At 38.9% G+C, this 15,344-nt stretch overlaps 2 protein-coding genes across 10 annotated transcripts in view; one reads left to right on the forward strand and one right to left on the reverse strand.

Annotated features, from left to right (window-relative positions):
• The window catches only part of MCPH1 (microcephalin 1), a 254,860-nt gene that overhangs the window by 75,079 nt on the left and 164,437 nt on the right, over window positions 1-15,344 (forward strand). For all 8 annotated transcript variants that reach the window (XM_074329290.1, XM_019717760.2, XM_074329293.1 and 5 more), the window contains one exon: window positions 12,110-12,187. In XM_074329290.1, coding sequence (XP_074185391.1) covers window positions 12,110-12,187 — 78 coding nt within the window. The remainder of the gene's footprint in view (window positions 1-12,109; window positions 12,188-15,344) is intronic.
• Window positions 11,393-15,344, reverse strand: part of ANGPT2 (angiopoietin 2) — a 54,955-nt gene continuing 51,003 nt past the window's right edge. For both annotated transcript variants that reach the window (XM_019717766.2, XM_019717765.2), the window contains exon 9: window positions 11,393-15,259. In XM_019717766.2, the coding sequence (XP_019573325.2) occupies window positions 15,099-15,259 (161 nt within the window). In that variant the 3' untranslated portion in view covers window positions 11,393-15,098. The remainder of the gene's footprint in view (window positions 15,260-15,344) is intronic.

Consider the following 15,344-nt stretch of genomic DNA (forward strand, 5'->3'; position numbering starts at 1 on the left):
TGTTTTCTTAAGTTCTCTAGCAAACCGTGCGTGGGGCCACAGCCCTGTGCGAGGCGTGGATGGGGCCACGCTGACCAAGCCCCCAATGTGGGTCTTGGAAGCGTCATTGGCTGGACCCCGGAGCTCTCCCTGACTCGGCCACAGATTAGACCTTGCTGTAGTTCTTATGCTTTAAAAAGCATTTTCACACCCTCGGTCTCCTTGGACTCGTGCAGAACCTTCTGCAACAGAGAAGGACTCTGTGTTTAGTGATGGAGACGCTGGGAAAAGCAGCTCATCTGCCTTGAAACACCTGGGCAAAGGTGTGCTCTTAAGGCCCTGAGTCTGAGAAGTCATCTCAGCACTCTCCTCATGTACACACCTTCACTGAGAAAGTCATGTGTTCTGTGTGTGGACTGACACACGACTGGGAGCCCTGGCTCCTCTCACGTGAGGTGGTGACGGGAAAATGCCCGAGCTCCGTGTGCAGTAGAACCGAGTCCGGGGGCCAGAGGAAATGGGCGGCTTGTTTGGGTCTGTCCCCCTCCCTCTGCCCTCCTTCTGTTCATCCTGACAAGTCCCTGGGTGCATTCTTCCCGCCCTGGAAGCGCTGCGTTTTCCCAGTTCCGTAATCTTTGACTGAGGACAGTTATGAAAACGTTGACTTGCCTGGAAAACGCAGGGCTTTGGTGTTGCCCTTTGTGAGGACATTTGACAAGATGCATGAACAGGCCCATAACTGTCATCTGCAAATGACTAGTGGGTGGGGTTTGAAGGCATGGACGTTGGTTTTTAGAGTGAGACGGCTGTGCAGTCAGCCTGGGACGCAGCCACTAACTACTGTGAATGAGGGTCCATCACCGTTTGTGGACTTCAGGTCTCTACATTAGTAATTTGTTCTTTAATTTTGTAAAGGTGCGAGACGCAATCTCCTTAATTCACCTGGCACAAAAAAGCAAGCACACAGGTCCTAAGGCTGAGACTTGCATGGAGGAGAGAGTCAAGATAGCTCACACTACCTAGAATTTTTACTTGAGCAACTGAAGGTAGAACAACTCAGTGGTGCCACTTACTGAGGTGGCGAATACTGGGGGAGTAACTTTTCAGGTTGGGGTACAATAAAAAAATTCTGATCCATACATATTGAGTGTGCGATTCCTATTAGACGTTCAAGTAGAGATTCTACATATCACATTAGGGGTGTGTGTGTGTGTGTGTGCGCGCGCGCGCGCGCGCTTAGTGCTAAATATTCATTTGGGAACTGAGTCCACAGATGGCATCTACAGCCATGGCAGTGAGGAGAGGAGTGAGCTGAGGACAAAGCCCGGGGCTGTGCCCACGTGCAGAAGTCTGAGGGAAGGGGGAGGACCGGGTGGTGACAGGTGGGACACTAGGAGACCGTGATGCTGTGACAAGAGGACTGTCTGAGGAAGGAGAGTGTGCTGGGCCATGTTGATGCTGCCGAGAGGTGACTAGCAGGAGGACAGAAGTGGGCCCTGGATTTGACTGCATGGAAGTTGTCAGACCTTGAAAACAGCATGTCTGACGACGAGGAGGGCTGACCGTGAGCAGGTGAGCAGGAAGTAAAGAGGCGGGAATGGTGCGGAGAGCTGTTTCTTCACTTCTCGGACTTATGAGAGGCACCGGTCTTGGTAGCCAGCTGGGCAACATGGCATATGATTCAAGCCTTGGGACGTGGCCAATTGAAAGACAATCGAGGTTTATTATGATGAGTTGGGAGTGGCCTTGTGAAGCACCTAAATCTATTGGCTTCCCAGAACCAAATAAAACTAGATGAAGGCCGTGTATATGGAAACAGAAGGTGCTGTGTTTGGCATGCAGTTCACATGGGGAAGGCTGAACATGAGCAAATCAGGTGGCTCAGCTCTGTTCCCACTCGTTCTTTCAGACGTGCGGCCTTGAGGGGCCGGCCACACTGCTTCCTCACTTCGTTTTGTCTAATTGGGGCAACTGAGTAGTCATTTCTTAAACCTGGAATTACCTCTTTCTCGCCTTCTGACTGGGACCTCCAGGACACATCCAAAACTCGTTTTTAGAAAAAGAACTTAGCTTTAATCAGAGCTCCACCATTATCCTCTAACCTTTGCAGCTTTCTGTTCAGTGCTTGAGTTTTCACCTCTGTTTCTGACATCACCGTTGGTAAGTGGCACAGAATATCTCAGTTTAACGTTCTTATCAGAAAATTCAACAGGATTGCGTTCTCTGGGACTTTTCGAAAATTGGCTTCAGCTACCCACCACTTAGGTGGTCATCAGTGACGATGGGGACATTGTTACCTATTCCTCCTTTTGGCTTTCTGAGCTCGGTTCCTGAGTTAAAATAGTTTGCCAGTATCATCCTACTTGAGCTCTGTTGGCGTCTGCATCCGTACCCTCTGGGAGTTAGGCTTTCGTGCTAACTCATTTGTGAAGAGAGCCGATATTAAGAAACGCCGGATTTTAGGAGACTGTTGTACATTTTGGAAAACTCATTGACAGCATTGTACACTTTGCTACCTGATACTTTTTATGTGTGATCCGCTTGATGCATTTCTCTGAAAATTCATTGCTTTGGCTGGATTCTTGAGTTCATCTTGACTTGGCTGCAGATTATACCTTGCCAAAGTACTTATACTTTAAAAAGCATTCTCCACAGAAAACTCTGTAGGCTTTTCTTTACCAGAGAATGAGAAATACGTCACTAGTAGTAATTTTGTCAACTGAAATAACAGCTTGCCTTAGGTACATGATAGATCGACTTCTTAGCTCTTTTCAACTGGTTTTTCTTCTTTTGAAAGAAAGTCTCTCTGCCTGAACCTTGAAGTTCTGCCTCACCGGTACTTTACCCAGCACAGACTCTCAGGTGGCTCCCAGGCGTGCAGACTTAGCCTCGACGCTAAATGCTTTCATGTGATCTCTGGTTTCCGGCTCTCGTGAAGCTGGGTCCACTGAAGTGCTTCTGTCCTGCACGTGGTCAGTCCTGCCCACTCTCTGCTAAGTCACACTCCGTCGGGGAGCATCCATCAGTGAGGAGAGACACCCCTCTGCGCCTGCCTCTGTTTTGTGTAACTCTTTGATTTGGGTTTTGTTGGATAACAATGAAACAAGAAGGAATAGTATACAAATGCGTAATGTTACAAGCAGGTGTTTTTTTCTTTCTAAGTGTTTTGTAATATTCCGTGCACTATACTTGATTGAAGTGGAACATTTATTTCAATTGTTAAATTGTAAATAGTATTTTTGGTAGTAAAACTTAGAGGCAGCTGTACCTTCTTGGCACAAGGGGCTAGGACAAAGCAAAGCATGTTTCAAACATTAAAGCAGCGCCTTTTCAGCAGAGGCTGGCTCATCAGTGATTACAAGTTCTTTAAGGGCACAGATTGTATCTGTCTCTTTACACAGCCCAAGACCCAGGGTTGAACATGGAACTTAGCACTTGTTACATGAATAATGAGGATGTAGATGACTAAACGTGCTTGCTAGTTATTTTAAACATCTCAGAATTTCTTTTTGCCTATGATGAGCTAACGTTGTCATGTAAAAATATTGGACGTCAGTATAAATTCATGTAGTTCACGTGCTTCCTGTTAAGATTCATGAAAATAAGATTCCCTCGTGCTCATTTAGGAAAAAAAAAATTTTGTCACTCAAATTCATGGATTCTAAGGACAAAAAAACAGTGATTGTTCTTAGTAGCCATAATATTTGGATTATTGTCTGTGATGGTAATAATAATTTCTACTCTGTTTTCATAAAGCAAAGTGATGTTTCTGCTATTTATTTTAGTTACATTGGAATGTGTTATATTTATTTCTTTGTTTTCATTTTGATAAGAAAAATACGAGCTTGTGTTATTTATAAAGATGTTTGGACTTCACATTTAAGTACGCTGGTGAAACGCTGGGTCACCCTGGTCTTTGCTTAGCAATATGTAAAAAGGGACTAGTAGTGAGCAGTTAAGCTCTCAAATCCAAAAATAATCCATTTTTATTTTTGCAGGCTGGAAAAGATTGGGTACAATCCAGGCAGTGTAAATCTAACTTTAAAAGCCTATATACAATATAGCTAAACATTTTTGTAAGAATAGTCCAGCGTCTGTCAACAGGCGGCTGCTTCTTCCTCTTACTATCTGATGTTTAGTCTCTGTCCGCTAATATCTCTTAAACAGGGAAAAGAGTTCTTAACTACTTATTTTTAGTACTTTGTTGCTTAGCTCCTCTGTCTTGATTAAATAGGTTGTGTTAAGGTTTTGGTTTCATGCCACTTTTTTTGAGGCAGCTGAAACTATGCTTTTTAAGACTTAAAAACATATGAATCCTTCTGGAGCTCTTATTAAAATGCAGATTCTGAGGCCATGGGTCTGGGTCCCGAGCTGCTTCATGGGCTGCCAGCTCCCAGGTGGTGTGTTAAGCTGTTGGTCCAGGAACTGAGGCTGACAGGGACGTGCCAGAGGCCACAAGCTGGGTCTGGGTGGGCATGGCGCTGCTTCAAAACAATGTGCATTTTCATCACAGGAAATGTGTAGTCCTGCGCTGTCTTGTCAGGAGATTCACACATGCTCTCTCAGCTTGTCAGTACAGTAATCCCTGGGGAAACTGGGACTCGAATTTATTCAATTCTCGAGTATTACGTAAGTTTTAGTAAACTGCTCATTGTCACAGGACTTGAAAATGGTGAATTTTGAGTTTGAATTGAGCTTTTCCTTACTTCATAGCCCATGCTCTTTCTGGCATCTACTTCCAGAGTTGGCCTAGAGAATATATTTACCTTCTGTGGCCTTAAACTTGGGTGTCTTCATCCCATGATTGCACACCACCTACGTGGGTTTAAAAGGTGAACTGATAAGAGAGTGAGTTTTCGTGCTAACCTTGCCCCTTACTAGTTGTGTGACGAGTAAGGCAGTTCGAGTCTCTAAGCCTCAGTTTCATTATCTAAATAAAGTGCCCAATAAACACTCAATAACTACTAATTACTGTTATTATCAAACAAACATTGTTTGGCACCTGTCAGTCATCTTCATTCAAATCATGACTTGAATCAACCTTGAAAACATTATGCTCAGTGAGAGAAGCTGGACACACAGGTCACATGTTGTGTGGTCGCTTTCCTGTGAAATGTCTGTCATAGGCAAACCCACTGAGACTCAAAGCTGATGAGTGGTTACCAGGAGGGGAGAGAGATCAGTGACCACTTAGTGGGTGCAGAGTGTGTTCCTGGGGTGATTAAGAAGTTCTGAAACTAGAAAGAAGTGGTGCTCGTACAACATTGTGAATGTGCTAAATGTCACTGAGTTGTACACTTTAAAATGGTTAGTTGTATATTATGGGAATTTCACCACAATTGAAAGAAATTATATATGGGAAATTGCTTCACTGAGGCAGGCATTGCATCTACTGAATCGGTTTGTATTTTTAAATTACTTTATGGAATTATAGAAAGCATTTCTTGATGTTCTGAGATGTGTTGGAAATACAGAGGAATGGCTTATTTTGGAACAAATATTATTATTGCCTTGAAACATCGCCAGTTCAAGTTGGTCTTTTTGGAAGACTAGACCTCCTCTGTTTTCTGGCTCCAAAGTATTCAGGACATAAGCACCCTTTTATTTGTTAATAAAAATTGTGCTATTGATTGCCCTGATTTTTTTTTCTCTCCCAAAGTTTAACCTAGAAATAACTTCCTTGCCACAACTATTTCATTAACTGCATGTATATGTTTGTAATTTATAATGATGTATAATATTTTTATGAGACACACAGGTTAAGTAACTCACCTCTTGTCACAAAGCTAGAAAGAGATGGAGATTGGGGCAACCCAGCATCTTGGGTTCTGTGTTCTTAACCAGTACACTATACAGTCTAGTACGGTCTAGTTGTAGAAGAAACAAATATTACCCTCCCTCTAGAAAAAAAAAATAAAACCAATATTACATAGTAACAAATTCTCTTAATGTTTTGTTTTTTGAGAAAAATAAATTACCCTTATAAATGAGACAAAGAACCTGTAAAATATGACGAGAAAAATATTTTTAATGTGATTTTTGTAATTTTGCTGTGAGCTTAAAATAGTGACAAATTATTAATTACTATTTTTTATTTTCTTCTATAGGAAAGAAAAGATTTACAAATGCTGAATATATGTCTCGATACCTCTATAAACTCTTAACAACCAAATATTTCTTCCTGCAGTTGGTAGAGGAAAGGATGGGTAGGGCAGAGCGTAATGAAGACGGCCCCAATCACTGCTCAGTGATTCAAGTAGAGAATAACTTGAATCTCATACTTTTGAACTGTTTGAAATTAACTAGTTTCCCATGGGTAGCACAAGTTTCTGTCAGATTTGATTTTAATTAATTAGCTGGTGTTTGTGCAATATAAATTCCTTTGTATGCAAAGAATATTGTTGACATTTCCCACAGAGAAAGCCCTTTTTTTTCTCTTTCCTGCTATGTTCTCAAAGGTATTCTTAGTACCACAACTGCTGTTGAATTTAACAGTTATATATGGTAGGTGGTATGCTCTAGAGACAGGTCCAAAAACAATGATTGATTTAGTTGGCTATTTAGAAACTTGGAATAAACTCAATATTACAATTACAATAAGAAACTGAGTGTTAATAAATGTTTTCAACACGATCAGTAATGCTCTCCAGTGAGTTAAGTCAGCTTCATATTGCAGTTGTAATTTTCATACCAATAGTGAATCATCATCATATGGGTGATTGATTTTTCCATTGCAACCTAAAATCCCTCATACAGGCCGCTCTTTCTTTAATAACAACCTTCTCTCATCACTTACATATTGAGATATTTCTGTATTATTTTCCCTCACTTAAAAAATTTTTTTGAGAAGTCAAAAATTAAGGATACCTTGTTTAGTAATTTTACTTTTTAAATACTTTGAGTAAATTACATTTTTTTAGCTGAAGAAACTTCTTAGGCAATTAAGAAAATATTAAGAAATTAAGGTGAAAAATAATTTTATGGGTTCTGGTTTGGAAAGTGGCATTTACTAATGTTGAGCTATAGTACTTTTGATAACTCAGAATTTTCTAATTATTCTTTGGGGATAGGAAGTTGAAGCAGCTAATGAAAGGACCGTGACCACTAGCCAACAGCAGTACTAGAAAACAATCTACACTTTATTTTACTTTGAAACAAAAGTTAAAAGATTAAGCAAGAAAACCTGTGCTTTCCATAGAAACCTTAATTTATACACAAGAACACTTTGGTTTTATGGTGTCCTGTTACTATTATAAGCCAAATTAGCCTGCCTCACAAAGTAGTTCAAGCAACTTTAGTGCTGTCACTATTCCTCTTCTGCATTATACTGAAAGTCCTCGCCAGTGCAATAAGGCAAGAAAAAATATATATGCATACAGATTGGAAAAGGAAGAAATAAAACCGTCCATTCATGGGAAACATGATTGTCTATGTAGAAAACAGCAGCAGAGCTACAAAAAGTTTCCACAACTTGTAGATTGAGTTCAGTAAGATTACAGGATTCAAGGTCAGTATACAAAATTCAGTTATACTTCTGTGTACTAGCAATGAACAACTGTAATTCTATTTTTTTTTAAATCCCATTTATATTAGTATCTCCAACATTGAAATACTTCAGTTTAAACCTGACAAAATATTTGCAGAACCTGTTTGCTCAAAACTACAAAATTCGTATGAAAGAAATCAAAGAAGACCTAAATTAACAGAGAGAAATACTGTGTTTATGAGTTGGGAAACGCAATGTTTTCTAACCTGTTGGTTCTCCCTATTTTGAGCTATAGATTCAACTCAGTTCCAGTTAGAAGCCCCGCACAATGTTTTTGTAGATGTTGACAAGCCGGTTCTAGTGGGCAAAGCACTTTTACAACAGAAGAGCAAAGTTGGAGACTCACACAATAGAGGAATCTAGGTGACGGGTAAATGTGAACTCTCAGTACTAGCTGGGCAACTCTTTTGTAAGTCTAAAATTTTCCAAAATAACATGTTTGAAAAATCAATATAATTTATGAGGCTGTAATAAAAAGTTGCTCTGCCTGCTCTGTTGTTTTCCAGGCCAATTCTCACTCTTAAAAGAGCCTTCTGATGTTTTTACCTACATACTTCTAAATAAAATGCTTTTCCTACCATTTTTTAATTTTTCACTTATAGACATTATGGAAGATTAAAATATGACCATATAGCTTCCACAACTACCTACACCTCCCCTCCCTCATCTACCCAATATGGTTCTCATTTTTGTTTCAAGTTTTATATATCCATATGAACACACGCCCACAGTCACACATACACTCACAAATATGGGTGCTTATGTGAATACTATTTGAGCTGAGCCATATAATGTACTATGATTCTATTTCCTTTCTAGTAATTTTTGTTTGTTTTTTTTCCTGAGCTAATCATTAACAAGTATTTGATTGCTTAGTTTTCTATGTACCTACCACTAATTTACTGCAAAAATTTCTAAAAGCATTATAATTCTTCTCTCAAATCCGGCTACACACCGGATAATCTTCCAATCCCATGTATTTTACTTGGCGACACCACCCATGAACCGACTGGTTCTTTCTAGGTCTATAGAACAGTTGTTATCCTGGGACTTCCCGTCAGTGTGATCCCAGGAACACCCTTATTGTTTGGTTTGGCCTATGTTTTCATTCTAGAGACTTATCCAATGGGTGTAAAATCATGTGTAATAATGAGGCACTGACAAGCTGATTGAAACGTTTGTGCCTGAGTGGCGTATAGATAATGTGATGTGGATGGAGGTGTTTGATTGAAAGAGGTCCAAGTCTTAGTATTTGCATGTCTTTCATTTCCTGGGCTGATCACTGTCCCCAGAAAAGAACGCCCATGTCCTGGCCTAGGGTCTGTGCTGGTGTCTGGGATGAGGGCCGTGCTGGAGAAGTTTTCTCTTTACTTCCCACCATCACTCCCAGGAATACCCATCTGATTGTATTTTGTCTTGTTCTAGAGGAGGGTGGGCTGGGGTGGGGGTAGGACATTCCTCCTTTTTATCCTGCTCTACACCCCGTTTTTCACACGTATGTTGTGCCACCCATTTCTCTGTCTTTCTAGGAATCTGAGGAGATAATTGGATGCTTCCTATTGACTTCCTTGTTGTAGATACTTACATTCGAGCTTTCTTTGCCCTACTGTCAGTTACCATTTATCTACCTGCTTTGCAACTTCCAAAATGTCATCGTATTTCATCTACTGCGGACTCTTTTCCCATTGCTTTTAATTCTGTCATTTTAGTTGAGTATTGGAATCTGGTGAAGATGCTATTTTGCTGTTTAGCCACAGTGAGTTCATTTTTTTCCCTATGTAGGAAGCTGTTCCTGCATTTGACAGCGGTGCCATTTTCTGGCTTGGTTTTGTGGTAGCTGCGATGCCTCATGCTGTCTGAGCAGAAGGATTAGACATACACAGAACAAGTAGATCACGTGTATTGTGCCTGGTCTGGATCTAACTGCATATTCAGTCCTGCTTCATGGAAAGTTGTCTCATCAGTAGCTGTTAATCTAATGATAAGACAAGAAAATGGTTCCTACTTAAACACATCAAGGGTTACATTTATGAATGACCATTTTGAAGTGTCAAAAATACATTCATTTGCAGTGGATGCTGAACTAACTTGGCCCTCATTGTTAGGGCTCTTAAACATGGGATTAGATCTTCTGTGTTCATTCACCCCATTCCTTGTTTTGTTTAGCTTCTTAGTTATTTTTGGTCTATCCACATATATTATAGGAAATATATCAGATTAGTTTTTTATTTTTAAGGTCACTTACAGCCTTAACTGTTATTTTGAAAACTGTATTTTCCCTACTTTGAACATTCGATAAGGCAAAGGTAAGTTTGGCTAATGAAGGTACTAAAGCAAAAAGTTTGTAATTTTTTTCTGTAATATATTTTTTATTTGATTTCCTTACAATCAAATTAATGTTCTCTGCTATCTCTTTACATTATTTATTCCTGGGATACCTATTAAAATGAAATTTATTAATTCATCAAAATTCTATTTAGATGCCTTACGGTTTTATTTTCATAGCATTTAGAAGTGGACACATTCAACGAACATAATGTTTTTCCAAGAGGTTGTTTAAATGCAGTTGGCATTTTGATGGGGTTTATATCTGAACTCAAATTCCACTTACATAATTGAGACTGGTTCCCTGGACTCTCTCACTGGTACACTGTGTTTCTCACTGTGCTATTTCTCTACATTGCCTCATATTTAAAATGAACCTGGTTTTAAAACTACTTACATTTTATTTCCTGGCGAATTGTATGTATTTGTAGGGAATCACACATATTGCTAGTGTGTGTCTATAAATGATAGTAAGTAAGGTAAACGCTGTTATTTAAATGTTTTTAACCACCCATAAAGAGCCAGGGAGAAATGTGATTTCGTGTAGGCTTACCAGTTTTCTAATACCTTCTTTCATTGAACTTATCAAGATAAGTCGTTTTGTTTTTATAACGTTGGTTAGGCCATAAAAACCAGGGGACAACAGAAACTGAAATGACAAAATGCTTGTGTACACACAGATCTAACTGAAGTTTGAACAGGGTCCCTGAGAACACAGCTTGTTACTTTCTCTCTCTCTCTAATGGATACAGATTTTCCCTCCAGTTGCATTATATCATCTTGGGCCCAACACCCTGGGAGCTATTTTCCTGTCTTTTCTGGCTTGACTTCCGATTCTCCTGCCCAACAGTTCTTTTGCCACGTGCCAATGCCCCCAAGCACATGGGGATGGAAACCGAGTATCTGTGATACCTCACCAAAGGGATCCAACCAGCCCCATTTTCCTAGCACGTCTTCCAAAGCACCCTCTTCTCCAGCCAAAAAAGAAAAAAAATCCACCTCCTACTTTAATCCTATCTTGGCACATGGTACTCTCTCTGTGCTGGGGTACCCTCTCCCCTTCTCTCTCTCTCTCAGGTGGGTTTGCGTTTATTTCCAGGACCCAATGTGGGACCTTATTCGTGGTCGCTCTCAGTAAGTTGTTCACAGATGAACGGATAGTGAGCAGAAGGAAATCGTTGTTGAAAAAATAAATGAGTCTGTTTAAAGTAGAGTCCAGGCCAGCACCAGGAAGTAGCATCCAGATTCTACATCCCGTTCTCATCTTTATTCCACTATCACACTCACTTTTTCTTTGAAACAAAAAATTGCTGTCTCGTGTTAGATGAGTACGAGCTTTACTATATTATAAAAAGGGAAGTATTTAAGACTGGTTTCCCGTAGGTGGTTCTGAATCTTAGGAACTACCGAAAAGGAAGAGTTAGGCCTCATTTCCAGTAATTCAGCAAAAAGAACTCTATGTAGTTACTCTAGAAAAAAAGAATGGATTCACAGAATGTAAGAAATGAAATTGCAGATAAGGGATAAATGTGAGTCATGTAGTTCAGTTTGATTATTTTAATTGTAGAATTCTGGTGCATAGAAACAGGTTTTTAGGGAGTTCGGTCATAGAGCAGAGATGACTGTAGAATTTCAAACATTGTTGAATTAAAATGAAAACATGGTCTTAATCATTTAAAAATGTGTGGGTTCAAAAATGACGAGGACGACAATGATGATGATGATGAAAGCTTACTTATGAGACATTTTACTCTTCAAAAGTCTGGGAGGGATTTTCAAATGTGTATGGAGAACTTCTGAAAATATTAGCTAATGTAAACACAGTCACACTCTGTAATGGTTGCTTTTTTAATTTAGGCTTATGTCTGTCTTCTTTTTTTTTTTTAATTAATAAGATTCTAGAATATTTACTGAGGATTGTCTATAATGCCTCCTTAAATTGGAAACTTGGAATAAAAAATATATATATGTACATAGTATTTCATATGTTTAGAAGTTGGGTGATGTTTAGTATTTGGCCTCACATGAGACTTTTTTTTAACTGTTTATTAATATTCATAACATTTAAGCAGCCTGAAGATTCTGACGGCACTTTGGTATTCAAGACACATCTGCTTCAGATCTATGGAATGTGTAGTCACTGCTGTTTTTTCAGTCATTGTGTTTTGTTTTTGCTCTATCTATCTTCAAAGTGGTTTATTGCTCACTAAGAGCCTAATAAACCCATTAAAAGTTCTGTGTGTTTTGTGTCAAATGCAGGTACTGTGGTCTTTGGAACTGGGTCACTGGATTTCCGAGGAACCGTTTGAACTTTCTGACTCCTTCCCTGCAGCTCCTGTAAGTCAGATGTTATTTTATTTATACATTTTGGTATTCTCAGGAAATTACCATTAGCATAGATATGACTCAAGTTTTTATTAAATCAAATGTGATGATGCTCATAACTAAAAAGACATATTCACAGAACTTAACACTTTTTATCTATTTATTTGTGGGGAAAAAAATGTGAGAATGTGAGAACATTCTGCAAAACGTTTTGAGGAATACAGCCCCCCAAATTTTTCATTACAGAAGTCCTCAGGATTGAGAAAAACAAAAATGAGAAAAAAATAGATTGTTGAGACAGTAATATTATATCTTGCATACAGCTTTAGAAGATAAATTCTGTTACTCTGAATAGAGATAGAACTGATAGGTATAAAAATTGTGGCCTGCTAGCATTAGACGTGGTCTTTGTGCTTTGATGTTTTCCTAAACTCAGCTTCAACTTAACTGACTTTTAAGTACTTGAAATGCTAATGGAAAAGTTCCAGGTCCTAATTTTTTTGAAGATTACGTAATAATTTAGTAGATAATTTCAGGTTTACTTGGAAGCAGGATTATACAGAAGCTGGCTTTCATTTCCAGAAATGTTAACTGGTTTGTGACAGTTTATTCTTTCAAAAAATTAGTATTAGTTTGGTGCAAACGTAATTGCAGTTTTTGCAATTATTTTTAACCTTTTAAACCACAATTACTTTTGCACCAACCTAATAACTGAAAGATAAATGGTGATTTTTTGCAACCAATCTTCATGGATTTTGGTTGTTTGAGTATGCCATGTGACTATCACATGACAACAAGTTGAACTCTGCCCTTAATCACTATGGTTCTCTAGGTTGTTGAGTTGTTTTGTTTTCATTTTTAAGATTACTGTTTTGATTTCCTGTCAACTCTATAAATGTTTTCTTAAGGAGAGAAAAAATTCCTCTCAGCAAGATGCTTTGTTTGAAATACCATGTAAGGAATTGAAGCGTAGAATAAAAACACAAATTCCCCCTATCCTCTGTCTAACGAGAGTGTATGTAACCTGAATAACATAGTGCGGTTTATCTTTGAAGTTCATTTAACCTGCCTCCATGGGCAAGTGATACAAATTATTTTGTTGGCAATTTTTCCTGTATCATCATTTCTCTGTCTCAGTATCTGCCATATGGTCTTGACATATCATAGAAACTTATTATTTCCTTTAAACCAGTAATATTTTCTTATTATCAGATTTTTTTAACTTGATACAAAGCTGATACCTCTGTTGAATTTATGAAACATTCTTAAATGTAATAAAACGAGGAGGTTTTTTACTCAGTTAATATGCTTGTTGAGAAAGTACAGCATGCTGGGGAAAGCAGAGCTTCTGAGTCTTCCAAAGTCCATAAATTGACTCAACACACATAGCACGTTAGGTGTTCCAAAACTGAGTTGTGGTGAGAGTGGGGTGGGCATGTAAGGGTGAAATAAATAAGAAATATGGAATAAAGAAAAAAAAGTGTAGAATGGGATAAGGTGAAGACAGGCATAAAGTAAATGCTGGTTGTAAATTTGACTCTAAGCTTCCTAGCACGTGACTCGAAAGCAAATATATAAGAAATCCCTTCTAAATTATAAAGCCTACACACATGTTCATTAGTGTTCTGAAAACTTCTGGGTTAAAAGTCTAGAAATTTAAGGTTGTGAGGTCCTGACCTTAACTCCAAGCTCTCAAAATTTTCTGTACTCATATGAATACACTATAAATATCAGGTTTGTTTTTGGACTTCAAAATACTTCTTTAAAAAGTTTTCTGGTAGACATTTAAAAAAATTCTTACTGATACAAATTGGTTTTTTCCTTAAATAACTTCAGGGCGAGTCTAGCCCGAGAAGTATAGCGTTGTACATGCATTAACGGAAAGGGGTTTCTCAGCCACTAATCGCAGCCTACTTCTCTAGAATGTATCTTACTAGAAGAGGAAAAAGACCTCTGTATTAGAATAGTAAGTGAAAGATAGTGAAGTCTCTTTGTATAATGTATACAAAGAAATGTATAATTTTCTCCTCGTCATGTAGAATTTTCCTTGTCATGAGGCACAATCGGTTATTTTGGAATCAAATTACAAAATTGTAAATATTAGCATAAAAGTTAAATGTAGTCATATTGGCTAATAAGTTATAATTAATTACTAAAAATACCTTCATATTTAACAACCAGGCAAGGAAAAAAAAAATAGTACAATCTTTACATAAACTAAAAGAACATCCTGGAAGATCCTGGAAGTTTTCACCGTCTAAACTTGAAGTCTATATTTGAGCATTAACTTAAAACTAAGCTGGCGACACATATGTAAATAGGCTGTTTTCAAATGAAAATTTAAAGCATCTAAGAGGAGGAGCAAAAATACATTAACTATGTTTTTCCTTCTCCAAATATGAAACTGCTAATAACCACTTCTCAGAAAATCCCTGAATATGTAATATATTTGCATGGCTTAGAGAATTTTTCCTTCCTTTTAGTTAAGCTAGGGATGCTGAATTGAGGACATGTGGATATTTACACAGTCCATGAACAGTGCTTAGAAGAATGCACTTCCAAGATTATCTCTCCTCTATAGCCTAAGTGTTCTGTTTTCCAGTTATTTACTGATGCACTCGCACATGACATTCTTGGCTGTGACAACAGAGTCTGCACACTGTCAGTCTCATCTGCCAGCTTAAATTCATCTTCACACAGATGTTCTCCCAGGTCACAAGGTGAAGGTTCAGGGTTGTGCTTTGGTTCCTCGAGGGCTGCAGGTGCCAGTGGTGAAGTGTACGGGGCTCTGAGGTGGGGCCCTGTGGAGCATGTGTCTGTCTGAGGTGGCCGGGGAGACAGAATGCAGCTGTGTCTTGTAGAGCTCCGGGAGTACGTCTCTGAAACCAGTACAGTCCACCATCCCTAGGGTGTGTGCCGGCATTTAGAAATCCGCCGGTCGGATCATCATGGCTGTGGCCTTGAGTGAGTAGCCTGACCCTTTCCAGTAGTACCACTTAATGCCATTGAACTTGTTTGTGTTCTGCCTCTGTGGGTAGTACATTCCGTTCAAGTTGGAAGGACCGCATGCATCAAACCACCAGCCTGTGAAAGTAAAACACAGAAGGAATTAGGAAGTAGGTGCCCCTGACTGTCTCACCCAGAGTTACAAGTCCTCGGCTAATCCACA

The sequence above is a fragment of the Rhinolophus sinicus genome, linkage group LG04 (genome assembly GCF_036562045.2).
Source record: "Rhinolophus sinicus isolate RSC01 linkage group LG04, ASM3656204v1, whole genome shotgun sequence".
Lineage (NCBI taxonomy): Eukaryota > Metazoa > Chordata > Mammalia > Chiroptera > Rhinolophidae > Rhinolophus > Rhinolophus sinicus.